Raw genomic sequence first — 25,097 nt, forward strand, 5'->3', positions numbered from 1 at the left:
CTCTATTGTCCTGCGGAAATGTTATCAACACTTCACGGGTTCTGGCGGATTATTTTGAATATTGTCAATTGTTCATGACATGAGCTATTGATATGGTCTTTTACAAGTGTACCGAATTGGTGATATGTAAATTGCAGCATTTAATTATTCTTCTGCTTATTAACTTCGTTACCGTCATCATTTGTATACAAAATAATGTATAGATAGCTTTAGTGTTAGCTTTGATTAGGGCATAGATAGGGCCTAGATACATTACTAGGCTAGGCCAACTGAATGTACCAGTTAGGACTGGCCTACTAGCTAGGAAGGGGCCTACTACTACTCTAGCTAGCTACTTAACGTAGGCCTAGCTAGACCTAGATATAGAGTGGGAGACCAGTCTCTGTACTGTAGAGAAGCTAGGCTAGGGGCCAAGATAATATTTAAATTTAATATTTAGAGCCTATGCTTAACCTGCAGTAGACAGTTCTGAGTTTCCATTGCTTGATGGCAAATATAGATAGGCCTAGGCCTTAATTAGGAGGCCGGGAGTGATAGGCCTGGCTAGGTAGACTAGACATGAGATAGGGCCTTGCCTAGTCGTACAGTGCTTAAAGTTACTCCATATTGTAGGCCCTAACTAGTATCACGTGGTATCGTGACGAAACACTGTAGTACTATATGAGGAAAAGTATGAAAATACTATATATTTCCTTTATTTTCATTCCTCATATCATTTAGTATGAATTTACTTAGAATTAGAAACATGATCAGAACTTTTATGCCTATGGTAAGTAGGACGTAACATAAAACAAACGTATGACAACTATTGATTATACTTATTTCATAAATCTCCATTTTATTAAAACATGATTAAAATACATATTGTAATTATAAATGTTAACACAACCAACGATAAAAAGGGCGTGTCTCTTCTTTCCACAAATTATATACAGTAATCTATCTATAGTGTTATGCAACTAGAAATGGCCATAGGTTCAAGAGCAAAGTCAGTTCAGGACCAAATTGGTGTATGGGCCGAGTTGACAAGTGCCGAGTTGGCTAAGGGCCGAGATAACAAAGGCTGAGTTGGTGTATGGGCCGAGTCAGTTATGGGCCGAGTCGGTTAAGCGCCAAGTTGACAATAGCCGAGTTGGTTATGGGCCGATTCGGTTAAGGGCCGAGTTGGTGAAGGGCAGAGTCGGTATGGTCCGAGTCGGTTAAGGGCCGAGTTCACTTAAAGCCTCGATTTATCTCTTTTATTTGAATTTTATGTTGTTCAATTGTTTATTGAAGAAAGAAATATATTTTATTATAGGCCTAGCCTACACACTATATTTTATTCTTTTTCTCTACCTAATAATAATATTATATTATTATTAATAATATTAATCAATATTGCAAATTAAAATCAAATTTTCTTTTATAATGATGGCAATCATGGCCTGCAGGTTATCGCCCATTTAACAACGTAGAGCGAGAAATGTTTTCTCAATAAAACCTCAAAATGATGGTTTAATTAATTTGCTTAATCTACATTACAAAGACCATGAAAGTAAGATTATTATCACAAGGATATTTTTTGTTTTGCAAATGTCAACAGAAAGCAAAAACGTAAATAATGGCAACAGAGCCAGTGGTCAGTAGACTGACCAAGCTGAATCAGCTGATACAGAACAAGACCAAGGACAATGGCCTACAGTCACTCCTAGCCAAGGAAGGACTCCTAGATGCATTGCTCGTACTCTATGATGAATGTAATCAGGAAAATTTAACCAGAGACAAGCACATTTCATTGTTTGTCCAAAAGCGTAAGTATAACAGTAATATCCTGGATTTATAATGCAACTAATGTGATGAAACCAAAGCGCTGTGCATTAAATAGAATCGAAAAGAAAACGAAATTCCAACCATGTTAAAAAAAAAAATAAATTTAATCTTGGAATGCTTAACAAAACAAATATGTTGTAAATGGTCACTGACTGTACATCTTTAATGCGATCTGAATGAAAATTCCAAAGTGATGGATCTGTTGATATATTGCACAGTGACCTTATGAGATGGTGTTCATTTTTGGAGAAACAGCCGATTCTGTAAATAATTAATTTTTTAATTGATATATTTTTTATTTATTGAAGTATTACTCAAAACTGGTTGTTGAATTTGCATCCTCAGATAAAGCGACGATTCGTGAGTTACGCCGTTTAAGACTTAGCATTTCAGATTTTGAAATAAAAGATGTGATTGGACGAGGACACTTCGGTGAGGTAAAGGTCGTACGCGAAAAGTCCAATGGTGATGTCTATGCTATGAAGGTGCTACGGAAGTCGGATACTTTGGCTAAAGAAAATGTAAGTATAGACTAACAACTAGGCCATGAATGGTTAAATACTAGATCTATTTTCAATTGTGTTGAAAGCATTGTATTGTTTTGACATTGCATATTAGATTTAATTTATCATCATGTAATAAGATAAGAGCTTGTAGTTTTCCTATTTCAGGTCTTTACGAAAGAAATCAAAACAAACTAAAATCAATAATTTTTGTATTCTTTTTTTCAGGTTGCTTTTTTTGAGGAAGAGCGAGACATCATGGCGAGGGCAGACAACACATGGATCACATCATTACAATACGCCTTCCAAGATGAGGTCAACTTGTACTTAGTGATGGAGTTCCTTCCGGGTGGAGATCTGTTATCCCTGCTCAGCCGTTATGATGATATCCTTGAAGAGAACATGGCTAGATTCTACCTTGCGGAGCTGGTGGCTGCTTTGCACAGTCTACACATGCTAGGATATGTACACAGGTAGACAGCTAGTAACTTATATAAACTTGTTTTGCCATATATAGTCATGATGTGCCCATATATAGTCATGATGTGCCTATATATATGGTCATGATGTGATGTCATCACCACTTTGCACAGTATACACATTCTAGGATATGTACACGGGTAGACAGCTAGTAACTTATATATTATAAAGCTGTCCACACTACCGTATCAAAAAACTATTGTATGCCGATATATAGTCAAGATGTGCCTATATATGGTCATGATGTGATGTCATCACCACTTTGCACAGTATACACATTACACAGGTAGACAGCTCGTAACTTACAGTATATAAACTCTGTCCACACTATCAACAAACTGTTGTTTTGCCATATATAGTCATGATGTGCCTATATATAGTAATGATGTGTCTATATATGGTCATGATGTGATGTCATCACCACTTTGCAAAGTATACACATGCTAGGATATGTACATGTGTAGACAACTAGTAACTTATATAATATAAAGCTGTCCACACTACCGTATCAAAAAACTGTTGTATGCCCATATATAGTCATGATGTGCCTATAAATATGGTCATGATGTGATGTCATCACCACTTTGCACAGTATACACATGCTAGGATATGTAATTTAATATTTGGAAACATGAAAGGCACCCATTTATCATCATAAGTTGATAACTAATATGATCTTTTAAAATAACCAATACTCAATACCCATTGCAATCTACTAATAGGTTACCATACATAGATTGAAGATTAACAACTTGCAGATCCAGAATTTTATTGAAAGGTGGTGGAGGAGGGAAATGTTTTTGTGTTCTATTTTTTCTTCAATGCAAGATGATTTTTTCAGGTTTACTATTTACTAAAGTTTTTTTGTGATAATGCATTTTGGTAAATTATTCTGTTTCAGGGACATAAAGCCAGACAACATCTTGATTGACAGGACCGGTCACATCAAGCTAGCAGACTTTGGATCAGCAGCAAAATTATCATCAGCTAAAACGGTAGGCTTAATCAACCATAATTAATCTAAATATTCATTCTCTATGATTAGGACATTAGGATCTTGCAGTGAAAATTATATAAGCACTTGTATCTGCTGTTTTTGATCTTCTTTTGAAGTGAGCTTTCACTGCTGTACAGATGCCAGATATTATTAATAAATTTTTATGTAAACCATGCAAATCAACAACAGATATCCAGCCATGTTGAATGGCTTTAAGTCGCAGCAAGTTCAAAGGAACCACAGTGGGCCTGTCATGCTGGTTTTACAGCTGCCTAGAATATATAATTGATACAAAAACAGCGATATGCATAGTGCATTAAAAAAACCACCTCTGTTGGTCCCATGTGCCTGCTGTTCTCAGCCTTCAATTTGGAATAAGTCCTCAGTTCACTATCATGCACTGCCAAGATGAAAGCACTGCTCCAAGTGAAAACCAGGACTAATAATAATAAAGAATATGAAATAGCAAAAATCTAGGCTCACCAACATGTTTGATTTCATCTAAAATTGTACATGAGGTAAAAGTCCCCGTTAGCAGAAATGGTCCATAGTGAGCTGTCTGATAGTTGAAAGTGAGCTGTCAAATGGTCCAGAGGGAGCTGTTAGCAGCTCCATAAACTTCGTTTTAAGAATGTGAATTGGGAGTTAACAAGAGATGTCATGGCCAGCAACATATAGCCATTGGAATGAAAACAAGAAACATATTACAATCACTCACTTCATCTCATGGGCTTCAGTGGCAATAAATAATTTAAGAACCCATCGCTATTCAACAAACCAGCAGGATTTATAACCCAGGTTTTTCCAAAAGCCGGGTGCCATGGACCACTCTGTTAACGGCCAAAAATGCAGCATGAAAATTTAACATTTTTTATTCTTCAGGTGAACTCAAAGATGCCAGTCGGGACCCCTGATTATGTCTCGCCTGAAGTTCTTGTGTCCATGAACAAGACGGAGGGGGGTAACTATGGTGTGGAGTGCGATTGGTGGTCTGTCGGTATTGTCGCCTACGAGATGTTATACGGGAAGACTCCATTTGCGGGCGACACAGTAATGGAGACTTACAGTAATATAATGAACCATGCAGTAAGTCCTTTTGTTTATTTTGTTCCCATCCTATTTTTTTCCCAATATAACTCTGTCGCATACGAGATGTTATACGGGTTAAAAACGTTTTACTCAATATTTACCTTACAAAACAAAATACTTTTTAAAGCCTCACTAATTGTTTTAATGATTGATTAATTGATTGATTGATTGACTGAATGATTGACTGATTGAATAATTGGCTAATTGATTTACTGATTGATTGATTGATTGATTGACTAATGATGACTGACTAATGATGACTGACAAATATTTTGTATTTTATTTGTATATTTATTGTTGATGAATTTCATAATGATTATTGAACGAAATCTTATCCATTTGGTTTACAGTAGATAATTTCTTCTATATTGTTTTTCATTCGTAGAAAACGCTACGCTTTCCAATCAGATCCATAGTCACAAAGAACGCCATTGACTTGATCAAGGGATTGTGCTGTAAAAGAGAAAAACGACTTGGTTACGAGGGCTTGGGTTGCCACGTTTTCTTCAGTGGGGTTAACTGGGCTACACTCAGAAAAAGTAAGACACCACCCTCTATTGCATTGTGGATATCAGAATTTTGAAAAAATTGATTGATTTATTTCTTTTTTATTATTTCTTTCTCATCTCACTTCAAGTAAACTTGCCAGTTACAGGATGGAGTAATGCTGTGCAAACTCCCATGATGCTTAGTGAGCATTGTTGGTTTTAGTTGAGAAAAAAGTGTTAACCATTTTTTTTATATTGTCAGGTGTTCCTCCGTTCGTTCCAACTGTGAACAGTGTTGATGATACATCAAATTTTGATGAGTTTGATGCAGCGCCACCAACCATTGATGTTAACAGTTTCATGAAAAAGAAGGATTTCAGTGGCAGGAACTTGCCTTTTGTTGGGTTTACCTTTACAAAGCAGCTATCAAACATTACAAAGTGAGTTGTTTTATTATCAATAGTTGCTTTTTATCATTTCCAAAATTATTATTACTATTAAATTTATCACCGTCTTGTCATTATTGGTATCATAATATTCATCATTGTCATTATCATCATCATCATCATCATCATCATTTTTTATGTGGTTTTTGTAAATCATTATCTTTTTATCTTCATCATCTTTGTTACCAAACTCATTGTCATCACCATCACCATCATTATCATCACTCCTATCATTCTTATCATCATTAGTGTCATTAACATTCCTATTTTTATCCAAATTTTTATATCTTTTATGCAGACCACTTCTAGCTCTAGATGTAGCATCACCTGCTGCTAAAACGTCCACCGAGAGGCAGCTTGCCGCAAAAACCAAAGAGCTGAACGAACTCAAAGAGAAGTACCATCAGATGGAGCTTGAACATGCCCCAATGAGCCGTCAGTTCAACGACCTCAACACCACAATCAGCGACAAGACAGACAATTTAAAAAGACTTCAGAAAGAGAAAGATTTGCTTGAGAAGGAAAAGGCCATGTCACTTACTGAGATTGCTGTAAGTGTCTCAAAAGATAAAAAATTTGTTTTGTACACACCTGGATATGCCTATTTGAAGTGGATACCCCTATTGTGGTCCTGAAGGTGTCCCCATATACTGTATTAATCTATATGAGAGATACATCCAAATTCAAGAAACTGATCATTAGAGATTTTCTTTGCCCTGTGTGGTAATGATTTTTTTTTTTTCATTTTAGAATTTGAAGAGAATTTTAGAAACTGAAAGAAAAGAGCATGAGTTACTTGATGGGAAGGCAGTTCAACTTGTAGCACAAATAAGTGAGATGAACAAGAAGGCTGAGAGTATTAGGAATGATACTACAGGGTACAAACTTTTTACTCAATATTTACCTTAAAGATCAAAATACTCTTTAAAGCCTGATTGATTGACTGACTGATTTACTGATTGATTGATTGACTGATTGATTGTTTGACTGATGAATTGATTAACAGAGAGTTTTCACCCACCATTTAACTTTCATAATGATAATTGAATGAAATATTAATCCATTTGGTTTTCAAATTTTGTATGGTTACAGGTCAGAGTTGAACGAATATAAACTAGCATTCACGCAGCTGGAATTGGATCGTTATGTGGCCTCTCAACGAGCAGAGAATCTTGAAACTGAAATGAAAACACGGCAGAAAGAGCTAGAGGAGAGCAAATCTCTGGTGATAGACCTTCAAGGCAAATTAGCCAAGGTAAGTTTAGCTGAATGCATATCTAAAACAGTAGTAGAAGTATGGAAGTTCAATAGAGGACTAAGGAAGGGCTTTTATAGATGGAGGGTCCATACCATTTCAGTCCCTTTATGCCTGGGGCTAAGGTTCCTTTAGTTAGCTGGAAAATCGCACTATCAGATATAAATTTGAATGTAATTATTTTAGTATATATAATTTTTTTTTCAGAGCAAGGAAAGCTCACGAGGGGAAGTTCAGAAATTACAAAGAAAATTAGAAAAGGTAAGAATTTTAATTACACGTAAGATAATCAAACCTATATTTTTCTACTTTCATTTGTATGATTAATTTAAATTTATTCTTCTGGCAAACTGCAAATAAGTAAAAATATATATACAAAAGAAGAGAGCAGAATAAGAGCAAACACGGACAAGAAAATTTATGCAGATTTTACACATATAAAATGTTAAGTTTTTCAAACAGATATCTGAAGAAAGCAAGCAACAGATTACAGACTTGAAAGACAAATTAAGCAAAGCAAATGATGCTAATGCAGAGACCACAAACCTGCTGCAGAACTTGCGGAACTCCAAAGACCAAATGGAGAAGCAGATGAACTCTAAGATTGCCAAGTCCGACTGTTGCCAGATGGTGCAGCAACGTCTTCAGGAACGAAAGGACATCCAAAAAAGTCTGGAGAACCGGTTACATGTTGTCCAAGAAAGAGAGGTTATGCTGAAGGAATCTGTTGAGTCTAAGCATAGCGTGATCCAAAACCTCACCAGTAAACTGCTAGAGATCGAAGACAAATATGAGGAGACTTTGCAGAAGCTTCAGAAGTCAGAGAGAGACAACGCCCGTAAAGAAACAGCTACTGAAGGTCGTGTGACAGAATTGAAACTGAAGCTGGAGTCTGCTCGAACAGAGCAAACTGCTCTCCAGGATGTTATAAACAAAAACCAGCAAAGATTAGAGGAGTATGTTTCTGACATTGCCATGAAAGAGAAGGTAAGTGTTGTGATGAGCCCATGCTATTTAAAAATATGCAAAGTAAGACAGTTTGAAACAAACTGTGAATAAGGTGATACAAGCTATTGTTGATTCTATAGCTCAAACTTTATTTGTTCATTGAATAAAGTTCAGAATCAACAATAGCTTGTATTTTTTAATACTTACCTGAAAATTGATTTTGCCATTGTTCTTGAACTAGAATATCCCTCAAAAATTAACTTTCTGTCACATCAAGTTTCTGTGCTAATCAGCGTGTGCTACTATCTTTTCATTATTGCTATTACTGTGATATTCTTACGATTCATGCAGGATTTGCAAACAATTTATAAAATCTATACAGAGAGTATATATTGTTAAGTTACAGTATGATCCATTTCTAGGGAACTCCTCATGAATAGAAAAGAGGACTGCAGGGATTGTAAAACATTTGAATTAAAAATTTCTTGTTTTTCTTATTCCACAGGAGGTTCAATTAGAGAGGAACAAGGTCAAGATGTTGGAGCAACAAATTTCGGAGACGTTAACGACTCGCAGTGAACGTTTCGCAAATGAGATCAAGGAAACCAGGTATTAAGTCAAAATCGTCATCATCGTTACCAACAGTATCATCATCATCTTGGCATCCTTAAATATCAGTTAATTTTTTTATAATATATTTTACACCTTTACAGTATATGTTTCTTAACTTTTGTTGATTAGACGAGTTGAGGCTGAGAAACTTGCAGATTTGCGACAAGAAAAGCTGTATTTGGAGACACAAGTTGGTATGCTGGAAGCAACGCTGAAAACAAAAGATGCTGAAGGAAGCATGCAAGCCAAACAGGTCACTGAACTTCAGGAAAAATTTAAAAAGGCATGTAGTTCAACCTTGTATTTAATAAGAAGTCAATATAAACTATTATACTATATTATAATAATAATAATAATAATAATAATAATTAAAGAAGTAAATATAAATTATTTTACTATATTATTATAATAATAATAATAATAATAATAATAATAATAATTAAAGAAGTCACTCCATAGAGTGCCTACCTCCGCCCTGTGTCTGAATACCAAAGAATATGCAGGCTGGTGGGCGATTCCATTATTTTCATTTATGCTCGATAGTAAAAAATTGAATTTCTGTGATCTTGTCCTTGTCCCTTGATCGTTTCTTCACTAAAGTTCATCATCTCTTTCTTAGGTTAAAGACAAACAGACAAACAGACACAGCAGTAAATAAACCTACTTAATAATTGTATGTTAATAGTGGGTAAGCTTGTTCTCTTTCCTTTAACTCTAGAAAACATGTGAATATCAAGCTGAGGTCCAGAGCCTGAAGGAACAACTACGGGAATCACAGAACACCAGCATGGAGGCAACCAGTACCATCACACACCTTCAAGACAGTGAAGGTCGACTCAAGGAACGACTGCAACGTCTGCACCAGCAGCTTGATGACAGCGTCAAGGAAGCTCAAGAAAAGATCAGCAGTGTAGAGGTCAGGAGGTTACTTAGGTTGTAATTTAGGCTCACATGCTCTATCATAACATATTGTCATTGTATTATTTTAAGTAATGCTTAATAAATTTGATAAACTATTCTTAATTTAGAATGAGCGAGATGAAATTGAGGAGCAATTTAATCGTCTTCGAGACAGTTGCAGTGTTATCACAGACATGGAAGAGAACATCCAGAATGTGACAGAGCAATGTGCAGAACTCTCAGCACAGAATGAGGTCCTTAAGATGCAGGTGGACGAGGTCACAGAATCAAAGAATTCTCTTGTGCAGGAGATGGAGAGCGTGAACAATGAATTGTTTGAAAAGAAACAACAGTGTGCTAATCAAGAATTAGTGAGTCATAGATTTTGATATTGTCTATTTAACATTGATGTATAGAGAGTACAAATAATACATATACTGCATTTATCGAAGTGTTTATAATAATATTTGTAAATTGTAATGGTCGCTATCAAAAATGAAAATCAAGCAAATTAATGATTTTCTTTCCAGACAATCTCAATGCTGAAGACATCTTGTACTATGCTAGAAGAACAGGTCACTGACCTTGAGAAGTTGAATGAGAAACTGGAAAACAAGGAAGAAAACCTCAGAGGAGAGAAATCCAATTTAGATTCCAGCATCCAGCAGATGAGGACTAAGCTTCAGGAAATGACACAGACTTTGGAGGAAGAGAGGAATGTCAGGTTGGTAACATACTAGCAATTGGTGCAGCAGTTTTTCTGTGTGCACTCAACCATAAACTCTGGGGTTTGAACTTATGTTGTGTATTTGCATGTAGTGAGGCTTTTTGTGTAAGTGGGTTGAAAATAAAATATTTCTTGAAGGTTTGCATGGTGAGTATCAATAGCAAAATAATTAAACTTTTGATACACCATGTATTTCATTTCATTTATTTCATTGGCACAAACGGCCCAGGGGCTGGGTCAGCGACAGGGCGCAATAACACCACAAGCGGTGCCTGCAGGCCGTGGAACATAAAACAGGGCACAGTACAATAAAATTTACAATATTAATATCTGTACAAGCAATTAATCAAATTCATGGAAACATTAAAATATTTTTAAACACATTGAGAATATACTGTACAATACAGGGAAAATTAAGAATACTGTATAGTTTTTGAGGTAAAAGAATACTGTATAGTTTTTGTAGTGAAACCACTGGTTGATTGTATCAACGTTTCAGTTACATTGCTCTGACTATCAGGATAATAAAAAAAGACTTCTATTTGGCTTAAATAGAGAATGGTGATAGTCTGTGACCCAATGTAAATTACTGGTCTGAAGTATAAAAGTGTATATTGGTTAAATGTCATTCTTTCTTAATATCCTTTTTAAGGTGTACCCTTGAATCTGAGTGCAAGATTTTGGAGGAGAACATGGAGCAGGTGAAACTAGCAAGTAAGGCGCAGGAGGAGATACATCAACAACAAATTAACCGATATAAAGAAACCAAAGACACATTAACCAAGGATGTAAGTCATTTTCATCATTTCTGTATACAGTAGAACCCCAATTAAAAGGGACAATTTTTTGGCTACTAAACAAGTAGAAAATATCTTTTAATATTAGAGCACTTTTTGGTCCCGGAGATGTCCCTTATAGGGGCTCTACTGTATTCTGATATGAAGTTTTATATTTGGTAATGTGGATCTTACAGGATAATTCGTATAGGATGCTATAGTACAAATCTTATAGTATAAATAATAGAATAATAATAATATAGAATGTTGTAGAAAAAGTCAAATAGGATTTGATAGCACAAACCCTATATTATAGTGTAGAAGTCATAGGATTGTATAATACAAATCCTGTAGTCTTTATTATGACAAATTCTAAAGGATCTTATAGTGCAAATTTTATAGGACTTTATTGGAATAATTTTGCACTGATCTCTACTATAATAGCTGAATTGGTCATCGGCCAATCCTGGTACAGAAAAAAATGAGGCCTCCGACGCCATGTTGGAGGGCCTAAGTGACGTACCAGTTTAGAAAAGTTTCTTTTGGCATCTGTTTAAATTATAGTTAAAAATAACGATTCTTGCAATACTTTTCAATAATAAATTTAAATTTAACTTAGGAATTTTTTTTTCAAACCATCAACCACTAGACACGTCTGTTTAAGCAGTTTTCAAAAGCACAATCGAAGTCACGGTTGTTATAGTGGCGTCGATCCCTAACAACGAAAATAACTTTGCTTGCACTTTCTTAAACTGCATAAAAAGTCAATCAAGTAGATAGATCGAATAATCATTACGTTAAATTCAAATTTATTATTAATAATAAATAAATAAATTATTTATTATTATTTATTAATGCTAAAATGATACTTAGGCCCTCCAACATGACATCGGTGGCCTCACTAAAATCAGCCAATGAGCAATCCAGCTAGTATACTAGATAGCAGTAGATAGTAGATAGATAGAAAGTAGATAGATTGTAGGTAGAGTAGTAGATAGAGATATAGTAGAGATAAAGAGATAGTAGAGAGCTATTAGGTGGAGTTGAATGGAGTGGCTTCTAATCCCAGGGTCCTGGGCTCAGTCCCTGCCACAGCAGTAATTTTTCTCACTACCAAAAACAAATCCACCTCCTAAGCCTCATAAAGAGACTTGGTTTTGCATTCTGTAAGTGGCGAGTGTACTTGCTGTTGGATGTGAAGGAAGTAAATAAATTATTGTTTGTTTAAATATTTTTCTTATTTTTAGTTACATGACTTAGAGAAGAAGACTGCTTTAACGGAAGTGAACTTAACGTCGGCTGAAAGAATGTATCTCGAGGAACAACGAAAGTGCTCAGAATTACAAGATGAGGTAATACTGTACATATAAACACAAAAAAATAAAGTACCTTCAGTCTAAGATTTAAAGAACATGAAACAGAATTAATGAAGTTGTTTTCATTCTAGATTGATGAGATGGTTAAACAATTAACAGCAATAAAAAATACAAACTTCAAGCTAACTCAAAGCCTAGAGGCTGCCATTGATACCGGTGAACAAATCAAGAATGAGAAAATGGACATTGAGAATGAGTATGAGAGTACTCAGGTAAAATTAATCAAACACTTATGCAAGAAACAAATTTTAATTCATTTCCAAAATTATCTTGGGTGATGGTGGTTACTACAGTATATAAAATTAAATAATTGTCTTGAATTAAATTACCACCATCATCATCATTATCCTAATTAATTATTTAGCTAATAAATTTAATTACTTTCCTTCTGCAGTATCAGTACAACCATGAGAAAATTAAGTTAAAAGAAACTTTGTCACAGCAGACAAAACTGATCGACTTCCTGCAAACCAAAGTACAGAACCCAACAAAGAAAAAGAGAAAACTCTTTGGTAAGCAGAAGGACCATGATAAGCAATACAAGGATTTGCAGAGGGCACTGGAAGCCCAGAAAACCAGTACCACAGGCCAGGGAAAGACAGGAAGACAACATGTCCGTACACGGCAAAACAGCGCTAGTCATCCAAAAGAAAATAGTAAGAAATTGAATATCAGTTTATGTTTTCCTAATTACAGCAACAGGCAATTACTTGTAATGTTAAATCTCCTGCAAACTAACTCATCTTCGGCAAGTTTAGAATGTTTTTATGTGTTTAGAACTGTGTTATTTATTGTCTCTTTTAAGTCAGCTTGCAGTTGGAATCAGCACTCACAGTAATTAATTGTGATAAGATGTGTTATTAAAGCTTATAAATCAGATCTTTCTTAGGCCTGATTTATTTAAAATCGCTACAGTGTTGCCAGTGCAATCATTTTACTGCGTAGCTGTCCCCGACTCAATTGGGAATGCTTCCCGATTTGACTGACCAATTGGCGTCACCGGAAGCTGTCGGCGACAGCGTGTAGCGATTGTATGGAAACGAAGCTAAACATGGCTTCTCCCAATTTGGAACCCTATGAAAATATCTAATGATAATAATTGAAAAGCTCAACTCCAGTAAAGTTGATGAATCTCTGGATTTACATACCCAATTTAAGTGGAGCTTTAGGTGAGTGGTTGAGAATAAAATGCCTGCTTTCCAATCCCAGGGTTCAGGGTTCAAGCTATGTCACTATCACTATATCACAGGGATTATCTCAGGACCATAAAACAGCTCCCCTCCCTAAGCCTCATAAAAGAAACATAGTGTATAAAGCACCATTATTCCATCCTGTAAGTGACTGGTGTACTTACTGTTGAATGTGAAATTAATACAAAGATACATAAATAAATAATGTACTTTCAGAATCTGAAAATATTGGATGTTTTGCCACAACTCCAAAAACCCAGTCAATACTATCCAAAGCAATAGTGTTGTCACCAAGCAGTCAGCCAAGCCCAGCAGCCTTACAGACACCAGCTAGACAGCAGAAACAAAAAGCAGGCCAGAGCTCCAAACAGCCCAAGGAGAGAATGAAACACAACATACCACATCGCTTTGTCATAGGCCTAAACACTCGGGCCACAAAATGTGCAGTGTGTCTGGATACGGTCTTCTTTGGTAGACAAGCATCAAAATGTGAGGGTAGGTACATTATATTGTGTTTCATTAAATTGGCTGATGATCAGTCTTACAGATTTGTGCAGTAAAAAATATGTAAATCAGCAAAAACAAGAATTGGAAATTTGTAGTGATTTCAATAACTTTTGATAGTTCATCTACCAATATTTTGTGGACTTTCCTTGGGCAACATGTGACAAAATGACCAGGAACCACGAGTCTGTGTTCATGAGTTTCCTGATCCATTTCTTAGTATCAGTGAAGATGATGTAGCTGATGCTATGGCAGAAATAGTTTGTTGAAGATAATAACAAACATATAGTTTATATGGTAATCATCTAAAAATAAGAAACCGTCTGTATTGGTTTTCTAAAAAAGAAGGAAGAGCCTATTTTATTTTATATTTAATGTTACCCACTGTATTTTGAAAATAACAAAATTAAAGAGGTAGTGGATGGGGGAGGTATGAATTAAAAAGGATGAGGGGCTGACGTGTGTTTAATAAATTTAAATCAATGTGTTTTTACTCATACTGTAGTTATTTATTTTTATGAATTGCTGATGCAAAGAGCTGGGGGTGCGTGGGGGTGTACTATTTTCATGTACCTACATTAGTAATAGTAACCCACTACTTTAAAATTAAAGTAGTAAATATTAACCCACATCAAAGTATAGTAACCTAGAGTTATTGTTAGAAATTTTACAGTTTGCCTTGTTATCTCAAACATTATAATTTCTTATCCATTTCTAGAGTGCCAGCTTGTTTGTCATTCACGATGTGTGCCCTCGCTTCCACATACCTGTGGACTCCCTACTCAATATCTCAAGCACTTTGGGGATGCTATGAGTACAAAGTCTGCTACACCAATGATAAATGCTTCAAAATCTGATGGATCGGTGCACCTACAGGCATGGATGAAAATACCAAGGTAAGCCAAGATGGAACATGTGACAATAGTTGCAAAACATAATATTTAATGTGTAATTTGAGTTGGTTGTTCTTTGTTTGATTTTGAAATGTTGAATGAGGTATTAATCAATTTATCTCTGATTCCTTCTGTAGAGCTGGAAAACAAGGTTGGGACAAGAGGTGGGTTTGTTTGCAAGAAAACAAGCTTCGCATTTACAGCAAAGAAACTTCTGCAAGTAAGATGCAAGATTCTCAAATGATTTTACATTTCCATCCACATCCGAAATTATAACTGAAATGGAGGGAAAAAAAGGAAAATTATAATCATATTTAGGTCTGAGGGTGACATTTCCAGCCATCTAGATGTGCCATAATAAAAAATTGTTCATACCCCAGCTCCAAGCATGGTTGGGCTGAGGTGGTATACACTCCCCATGTGTGAAAGTCTCTCCGGGCCCCCTCTATTTTTCGAATTCCTGGATCCGCCACTGACATTTATACAAGCCTGGTTCTCACCGTTAGCACCTGTGTGAGAATGCCCGATCAGTTAGCGCTAACTGTTAGCAGTATCAGGATATGCTAACGGCAAGTTGTGGGCATTTCTATCATCAACCAATCACACGTACGCGTTTACAATTTCCAGTTTCTTATTGGCCAGTGATTTCGATCATCTTATTGTTGGTATCCAGATCGGGATTTTCTCGCATGGATGCACGGCAGCTAACGGTTAGCAGAATCCGGATCCTGTTAGCTGCCGTGTGAGAACATAGCCAGTGTTTAAAACCTTTTACCGCCTCGGGATATGCTGATACCCATTTATACTCTAAAGAATAACAAACATAAATAAAGTGTCTTACTGAGCTAGTAATTGTAGTAAATTTAGTGGACAAAAACATATGGACTACTGCTAGAATCAAAATTGTGTTTATTATCCTCAGTTTCAGAGAAAGCTATGCAGGAGCACGACCTCTGCCCTACAGATGGGGAAGTAACCGTTTTACCAGGCGTCTCTGCCTCAGACCTCCCAAACACTGCTGCCACAGACTTGCCGTACGTCATGCGCATTGACTGGCGCCCTCACACATCCTGCTGGCCTGGCAAGAGTATTTATCTGATGACCATGGGCTTTGAGGACAAACAACAGTGGATGGCTGTGCTGGAGAAGTTGGTGGACCAGCGAAAGAACAGCAAACAAGAGAGGGAGTATGCTAAGCTGATCGGTAACACCATGCTTAGTTTGGAAGGGGAGAACTCTGTGGATTTCAACAGTACACTGTTGCTTCAGAACAAAGTATGCATATTATTTTTACTATTATTATAATTAGTATTTCTTTTCATTGATATTACTGTTATTATTATTACTATTAAAATATTATTTCTTATTGTTTTTACTGTTAATAATATCACAATTAAATTACTATAATTTGTATTATTATTATTATTATTAGTATAAACTATAATTAGTATTATCAAATTTCATTACAACTAGTAATATTGATATCTTAAATAAGGTCACCATTCATGTTCCTTTTAGTTTTTACTTCTTGGGTCTGAAGATGGTTTGTTCAGTTTGTCTCTATCCAACCAAACTGAATCGCTGTCACAGATAGTAGGAGTGAATAGTATCTACCAGATGGAACAGATTCAAGAACTAGGGATTGCATTGTTCATCTGTGGTAAGTATGTACTTAAGTGATAATAGAGAGAATTTGCTTGCACGACGACGGTGAGACGTAGAAAGTAATGACGTCACATAAAATCATCTGCGCATTCGCGTTGACTCTAGGATGCAATTCAGCCAAATCTATGTTGTGCAGAGAACGTAGGATGGTCACGCATGAGTGAATCCGTTTCAGCGTCGCATGGTTGTGCAAATCGAAAACTCCCTAGTAAGTGTCTGTCCACACTATCAAATTTTCTTTGATAAAACAGTTACATGCCTCATGATGTGCCTATATAGGTCATGATGTGATGTCATCATGACCATATTTAGTCATGTCACATGTTTTTGTCAAATACAGTTTGATAGGCTGGATAGTGCTTAAGCAAAATCATTTGTATGGCCAAAGCCAAATGGCCCATAATTTTGGAAAATTTGGGTCATTTAAAAAAAAATTTTTACCAAGGATGCTAAAATACTTATGACGTTTGCAATGCCACTTTAAAAAATATATTAGATATTTTAACTATAGACTTTAATCATTGATCGAGTTCCTAGTCCACATATTAAGCGCCCTGAGCATCTTACATTAGAAGGATATGTGCGCTATATAAAGCTACACTATTATCATTATTATTATGTGTTTACCATTTGTTTTTACAGTGCAGTATACTTGGGTTAAGATTATGTTAGTTTTAACAGTTGAGTCCCATAAACAATGTCAGTACATAATAGTCAACAGTGGCCTATCTAGAAGTCTTGAAATGTGATGGGGGTGGGGGGTTGGGGGTTGATGATTATTTAGTGTAAGTAGGGTGCTCAATGATTGAACTAGGGGATGCTAGCTCGAAAAATAAGGTGATATGAGTTGATTTTAACTACTTGAGCCTGATTTTTTTCTTTGAAATTTTTTAATGGTGCTAGACACGTGAGAGACACAAGTTTTTTTAGGGGTCGGGTGTGGCGTGCATGCACATTTCATGGATACACCACTGGCATGACTCAAGATTTAATAGACGGTATTGCATAATTTAGGCAACCAAATAAAATTGTCATTTTATTTCATTTCAGGCAAAGAGCGGAACTTATGCATAGCTGAACTAGCGAATCTAATGAGGGCAGCAGAGGAAGCAAGTGTATCAGAGACCACAGTGCCTTTGAAGCAGATCAGTGGCATTATCTCCTGCCATATATTCTCCCTTGGGATGCTGGCCAATGGTGTTTATATCTGTGCAGCCACCCCGCAGAAGATCATCATACTGAAATACAATAAGGGAACTTCAAAGTTTTGTATCAGGAAGGTTAGTCACAAACATTCAATTGGAGGCAGTAATGGCGCTAATTGAAGATCAGGGTTAGATTGCCATGATTCCAGTCAGACCAGAATGTACCTCAATTAATTTGCTGATCCAGCCTTGCATATTATCGTCTAAAATTTACCATTCTCAAACATAAAAACTTTCTCGACCAGAGGTTTTACCTCTTGACCCTGACTGGAAGCCTTTGTGTTTGGATTCCCTGTCGGGCTGGAGCAATCTGTAATGATAAGAGGCACCTTACTGCTATGGTGCATGCTTCCATTAATCATACTATACTTATAATTATATTAGGCCCAAGGGGTGCAGGCTTGCAAAGTAACTCAAATCTAGAGTCACCAACCGCTTCCTAAACTCAATACATTGTCTGTTTTTAAAGTATTGCCAGGTTTTCTATAGTAAAAATTAAGACAAATCCACGAGAACTTTTTTGAACGTCGCCCTCTTTTTCGACACCATTACTGGGGTGGCATTTCCGAAGTAGGAAGATGTCTAAATACATGAAATATACATAACTTTGATAAATTTTTAGTTTGAAGACTGACGGCATTATTCAGCTGCAAAATAAAAAGCCGAATTTCTCAATGGTACTGTGTTTATAACAACATTGCATTGACATTTTAGGAGTAGGCCTAGGTGTAGATGGTGTCGACAACAGAGGGCGCCATTCTTCTTGGATCCGTCTATAATCATCTGTTCAAGAGTATAAAATCAGTACACATTACATAATCATCCTCGTTGTTCTTTAGCCTTTTAAATGCGAAGGACCTTACCTTCTGTATAGTGAAGCATTTTGTATCTATCCTTTAAGTATCGCACTTATAAGACTACCAATATCACTGCTGATTTTTTTTATCTAATTCTAAATGATTACAGGAAATTAAAACTGCCGAGCCTTGTAGTTGTGTTATGTTCACCAAACGAAGTATTCTCGTTGGAACCGACAGATTTTATCAGATTGAGTTGAATGAATACAGAGTTGATGGTATGTCAAATTATTACACTTTTCATTTAAAACATTGCTTAATGAATATTCATGAATTTATAATAATTCTTATCCAATTAGAGGATAGTGTAACGTTGCCTTGAATATTTGGTTCATGGTACAGCCTATTGTAAGCAAATTGATGTCTAAAACAATCAATAATTTACCAAAAATAATAATTTTCTCATTTCAAAAAAGGCCCTCCATTTATTTACTCATGGATAGTCTTGAAAACTAACCAATCAATGCTCATCATCAAAAAATATACAAGATTTTCATTAGCATAATGTTGGGTTTCAGAATTTTTGGATTCAACAGACACATCGCTTGCTTATGCTATATATGGGGCCAGTCATGACAGCAGTTTTCCCATCGCAGCGGTGAAAGTTTCGCCAGAGGATAGTAAGGTTGAAGAGTTCCTTCTCTGTTTCCATGGTAAGATCTTTGTTTCAATGGTAATTTAAAACAATACATATACACCTGAAATAAGTCAGGCCTACTTTATCCCCACCATTGGAAAACAAGTTTTATGTTATCGTAATTTTAAACGGTATCTAGTTTTTTGTTTTTTTACAGTAATTATGTTGTGTAAAAAAAATCCTTTTTAGCTCTAGAGTTGTTACATATTCAAACTTTATTTTAAAATTGCATTACTAACATAATTGCGTTACTGGAATACGTTGTACCTAATAGTAATAAAAAAAACATGGGATTAACCAACACATTTTCTCTGTTGCGATTTTGTTAAGCTTAATTCGATCTTCATACTTTTTTTAAAAGAGTTGTCTGTTATTTAAATCAACCTGTAGATTTGTTAGGAGAATTAAATATGGTTAGGCTGATTTATCATTTTTGCTTTTTGTTTTCATCCACAGAATTTGGCATGTATGTCAATGATAAAGGGCGTAGGTCACGACCTGATGATATGAAATGGTCTCGTCTCCCCTTGTCATTCACGTATAATGAGCCGTACTTATTTGTCACACATTTCAATTCTGTAGAGGTGGTAGAGATTAAGTCACATGATCAAACATCCAGGTGAGCAATTCAATTTTATTAATAACAATCTTAGGCCCATATATGGTCATGATGTGATGTCATGATGGCCATATATAGGCATGTCACATGTTTTGTCATGTAGAATTTGATAGTCTGGATAGGGCTTTAGTAAGATTAATAACAACAATAAAAATTATTTTGCTCCAGTCAATTTGAATTAAAAATAATCAATACTTAGAGATTACAAGTATCACTTTGATTTCAGTCCTGGTGAGCCCACCTTCCTCATGCTGCCAACACCTCGCTACGTTGGACCTGCCATGTCAAAGGGCGCTATCTATTTGGCGACCACTAAAGATCAGAGGATTGAACTTGTGTGTCTACAAGGCAACTTACAGAATGCCAGGGAAAGACGTGAACAGGACAGCAAGTTTGTAACTCCTGTTTCAAAAACAAAGAGAAAGTCATTGGCTACAAAAGGGTAAGTGTGGTTTTCTCCTACCCCACTCCCACTTACATGCTCCCCCAACAAAAAAAAAAAATAATCTATCATCTATCATTGTCATGGGTGGTTTTGCAGTGGTGACTGTATATATTTGCCTACAGGGGTCCAATATGGGGATGGGGGCCCAAACTTGAGGCTGCCTCGGGCCTTTGATCTGCTTTTGTATATGGGGTTTAAGTGAAGACATTTAATTTAGGATAGAAAAATATTTTATAATGTTTTTAATTTAATTTTTACCACAATATTAGGAACTGCAATCTCAATAAATTTAGTTGATTGGCAAATTAATTTTAGTCTGACAGCGGACAACAAGGGTCTGTGTACTCAGAGAAGGAAACGTGCTCACTTTGCCATTGTACTCATCTCCTACTCTTGGTTGTATTTTGTAATAAATGAATAATAAATATATAAGTAATACAGTAATAATGATAATGTTATATTGCACATTTCCCCTATGTGCCTTTTACACATAGATAATAATAATAATTAATAAGTGCATGAATAAATGTTGAATGAATGTGCATTAGTATTAAATTTATTGAATCTTTATTTTACTTTCAGATCAATGAAGAGAATCTTATCTGAGGACACCATTAACCAACCACCCTCAAAGCAAAACAGGACATCAGGTTCCAGCCTTGCTAGCCTACTAGGCCTGCGAAGATCACCAAGATTTTCCCCAACCACTTCCCTTGCATCAGATATGAGTGACCCTTGAGAATTGATTTAATCTATGATGACATTTGACATGATACGAAATATGGATAACTTTTAAATTAGCATGATAATGATAAAAGATATTGATAAGGTAAAAAAAAAATCAATGTGGGCTTATTTCTTACTACTGATCATACAATAATTGTTAACCTTTTCAAAGTTTCAATCAAACCTAACTGACGAATCAGAACAGGGCAGGAATATGCACTAGTCCCGCAAATGCACATGTTTGCGTTGTCATTTCGTGGGACCTTAGCAGCAATATCCAAGGACAGAGCATGGCAGAGCTCAAAATTCCATTCAGGTATAGGTCTTAGGTGCTGTCCACACTATAAAATTCCTTGTGACTTGGCCAAATATGGGCATGATGATGTCATAAAAATTTATGGTATGGACAGGGCTTCAAATAGTGCATGTCACTTTACCTCATTTGCCAAGTCATTCAAGGAGGGTAGGGAGGAATTAATTACAGTACTTAGTAACCATAATACAAAATTACTAATATATATATAAAAAAAAACATTAATAGCATGTTTAAAATAAACAAAACACATAATTAACTAGATTTTTTCTTATTGGACACTACCAAGAAAGGGAGGCCAAGAAAAAGGCCACAGTTATGTACAGTATATACAATATAGCAATTGTAGTTTGCAACTTTACATTTTTAATATTTCTGTACTATACTAATTATAGAATACTACTTTTTTAATGTAATGACAAATAAAAAATGTGAAAGTTGTTCAAGCTTAGCAAATTGTGATACCATAGTAATATTTTTTACAAAGCCAATGGAAATACTTTGTCAGGTTATTGAGGAAAATCCTATTACTGTATACTTTATGTACAGTTAGTGGATTAAAAACATTTATTTTCTTCTTCAGATTTGATATAATAAATCAAACCTAATTGTAATTTTTTTTTTCTGAATGATTTTGCTACTTTTCACTTTAAAAATCAATTTTCCATGAACTTACAACAAGGGTGGATCCAGAGATGTCCGAAATTGGGGCCAATCAAGACAAAACCACCCTAGATAGCTTTAGCTTTCCAAAAGTTGGCTGCGGGCGTGGCCAACCTGGCTTTCCTCTCCCCCTAAATCGGCCCCTGTATAAGATACTGTTTACTTACTGTGAAATTATGAAAATGATTCTATTTCTTTGAAGGATTTATTGAGTAGAAGCATATTGTTTTTCAATAGATACTTTATTATTGTTTATCCACTCTTCCAAATGACCTACAAGAGGACTTGTAGGAACAATTTTTCAGGTGTGGCTTGGCCCATACAACAGCTGAATTAAATTCTGTTTTCTTGTGTATGAATCTATACAAAAATAGTACATTAAAGTTAACACACAGATTGATGTTAATCCAGTTTACTGGGATTTTTTTTAGAGTTTGATTAAATGTAAGTTTGTACTGTATTAATAAGTCTGCAAAAAAACTATTATTGCAATGTACAATTAGATATAGCACCATTTGTTTTGGCAAAAGAATTATATAGTAAGATGTGCTGAGGTTTTTCATAACCTTAGTAGCAATGTATTAAAGAACTATCACTAGAGTGATTTTGAATAAATTTACACTAAAATGAAACAATGATTTAGATTTTTTTTATTAATGTATTTACCCATTCAATAATAACCTGTTTCAGCAATACAACAGTTTTTACCAAACAAGTGTTATTAACTTTGAATTACAGTAAATGTATATCAAATAACATTAAAATTTCATTTTGTCATAATAACTCCTGGTGTGTAAGTCTTGTGGTATGCCAGTTCAATTAAATATATTTAAGAAAATATATCTGAAGTGATATTTTGGCAAAAAAATTGGGTTTCAGTTTTTCTGATAAGTTTAATATTTATGTTTCATAGCAGCAAAAGTTCTGAGTTGACAATACCTAAAGTAATCATGTGTTTGAAGCACATTTTGTAAAGCTATTTTTCAGAACTGATATGAAAACCAATACAAAATCTATCAGTCTTTGGAGGCTATTCCTCTTAAGAATTTTTAGACATCTGAACTGAAATGATCTTACTCTGGTTTTACACAACTTAGGAATATGATTCAAAGACCAAAATAAAGCTTATACAGTCCTCCATCTAAATACTGTATATCAGTAACTCATTTTTTTTTACCACAAGACTCCTTTTGTCACAAGCTAACATATGGCCAGCACAACCTTAAATGGATCCGGTTTTTGAAGACTCTTCTGATTGCCTAATCAATTAGTTTCATAACACAATAGAACAAGTTATATGTCACAATTTGACTGGAGATAACATTGTGCTAGCAGTTACAACGTCAGAGAACCAGCATGTTGAGCAATTACAGGTTTTTGCAGTTTATGAAAGGTGTTGAAAAAAAAACTGGGAAGTACATCAAATCTATTATTTCTGGAAACCCCATTTAATACTCTACTTGGCATTTTTTCTGAAAACCTACTTAACTGATGCAATAAATTAAATATTTATAACTTCGCTAATTCTTGTCAATTCTCATCAAACACTTTGACACGACAAGAATCATAAAATATTTAGTTGAAATGCTTTGACACACTCGCTCACTGTGCTATGACGCATCCTATGCCTGGGCACACCCTGCATCGATTGCTGGCACGTTTCCATGAAAAACAATACAAGAACTGTATAAAACAATACGAGAACTGTATAAAAACCATTGTATTTTCATGATGTGGCCCCTCTTTCCTTGTTCAATTATTTGCTAGACAATTTGTATAAATTTGTAGACTGGTTCTATCTTAATAATGATTTTTGTTGGGCTGCTATAAGTCCTTCATTTTGCTGTATTTGGTATTCTTGGAATCTCTGTGATATCCTCTGTGTCATCTTCAGGTATTTATCCATACATCTATTAGAGCACGATTTCTATAATTAAAAAATTCAAAACATTGTTTTTAGTAAAAAATAACAGTATGTAAAACATCAATAATACTGGGCTGTAATAAACAAAAATGATAAGGATATAATATATGTAAACATTGTATTTTTTTTATTGTAAATACTTCAAAACTTGTAAATTTAGATTAAAATAGTGTTTAATTGTGTATAACTATGATTGTAATATTATTATTATTAATTTATTATTAGTGCAATTCAGATTAAAATGGTAATGTAAAATGTTCTGTTTTTAAATTAAAAAATTCTGTTTACAAAACAGTATACATGCTGTTTTTGTTAATTCACATTATATTTAGTCTTTTGCTACTGCTATATGTTTTTTTTAAATACATATACAGTTTATACATGACACTTATACTTTACCTCAGAATCTAACACTTTTCGGCTTGTAAAATCTTTTACACAATCTAGAAAACATCGCTCAGTTAATTGATTATATGATGATAAAAAATCTTTAAACTGTAAAAGAAAGAATGAAAACATGTAATCGTATAGTTAATAAAAGCAATATTCCACAATAAAAATAATAAATTTACAGGCAAAATTGTGAACTCCACAGTTCATCAACAATGCAAGCCAAGAATGATCAGTTTGTGGTCTAAAACTACACAAAACCACTTTTACTATTGCCATAACGTTTGAAATACTGTAGTTAATTGTTAAATTTTACCTGTTTAATTTCCATCTGCTGTTGCTGTTGTAGTGACGATGCCATGTTTGATCACTTGATTGGCATCAATTACAAAATATAAACTTAGACTACAGCTCTGTAAAGTTCTTTAATTAATTGACACTGCTGTTCTGGGACTGCTACCTAAAAAGCAAAATGTTTTGATAAACTGTTAACCACACAAAAATCAGCAATATTTTGAATTGAGTAATCAGTTATAGATATTAAAATTTAAGTATAAATGTAAGAATCTTAAATTTTTATTTATTAATGGTCTTAGATTATAAAAAACGATACATAAATGCCTATGTATATTTATATATATATTTCATTCGTGTTTCATG

At 34.9% G+C, this 25,097-nt stretch overlaps 2 protein-coding genes across 2 annotated transcripts; one reads left to right on the top strand and one right to left on the bottom strand.

Annotated features, from left to right (window-relative positions):
• Positions 1–21,892, top strand: LOC117107414 (citron Rho-interacting kinase-like). The gene is made up of 33 exons (XM_033249094.1): positions 1–126; positions 1,583–1,790; positions 2,155–2,330; positions 2,541–2,785; positions 3,694–3,787; positions 4,672–4,875; positions 5,264–5,417; positions 5,629–5,806; positions 6,111–6,363; positions 6,563–6,690; positions 6,905–7,067; positions 7,275–7,328; positions 7,530–8,054; positions 8,521–8,624; positions 8,757–8,910; positions 9,346–9,543; positions 9,656–9,898; positions 10,058–10,251; positions 10,907–11,042; positions 12,278–12,382; positions 12,478–12,618; positions 12,801–13,062; positions 13,813–14,091; positions 14,819–14,996; positions 15,131–15,213; positions 15,916–16,268; positions 16,512–16,653; positions 17,709–17,938; positions 18,830–18,938; positions 19,239–19,373; positions 19,814–19,976; positions 20,203–20,418; positions 21,004–21,892. Exons 2-33 carry the CDS (start codon positions 1,601–1,603, stop codon positions 21,158–21,160), a joined length of 5,946 nt encoding a protein of 1,981 aa, XP_033104985.1. The 5' UTR covers positions 1–126; positions 1,583–1,600; the 3' UTR covers positions 21,161–21,892.
• A 679-nt stretch (positions 21,893–22,571) lies between these two features.
• On the bottom strand, positions 22,572–24,924 carry LOC117107415 (mitochondrial import inner membrane translocase subunit Tim9-like). The gene is made up of 3 exons (XM_033249095.1): positions 24,754–24,924; positions 24,447–24,542; positions 22,572–24,050 (listed from the first exon to the last, which is right to left on the bottom strand). Exons 1-3 carry the CDS (start codon positions 24,796–24,798, stop codon positions 23,919–23,921), a joined length of 273 nt encoding a protein of 90 aa, XP_033104986.1. The 5' UTR covers positions 24,799–24,924; the 3' UTR covers positions 22,572–23,918.
• Between the last annotated feature and the right edge of the window lie 173 nt (positions 24,925–25,097).

Source organism: Anneissia japonica, unplaced genomic scaffold (assembly GCF_011630105.1).
Source record: "Anneissia japonica isolate Jap-2015-1 unplaced genomic scaffold, ASM1163010v1 scaffold9668_len1562885_cov226, whole genome shotgun sequence".
Classification (NCBI taxonomy): domain Eukaryota; kingdom Metazoa; phylum Echinodermata; class Crinoidea; order Comatulida; family Comatulidae; genus Anneissia; species Anneissia japonica.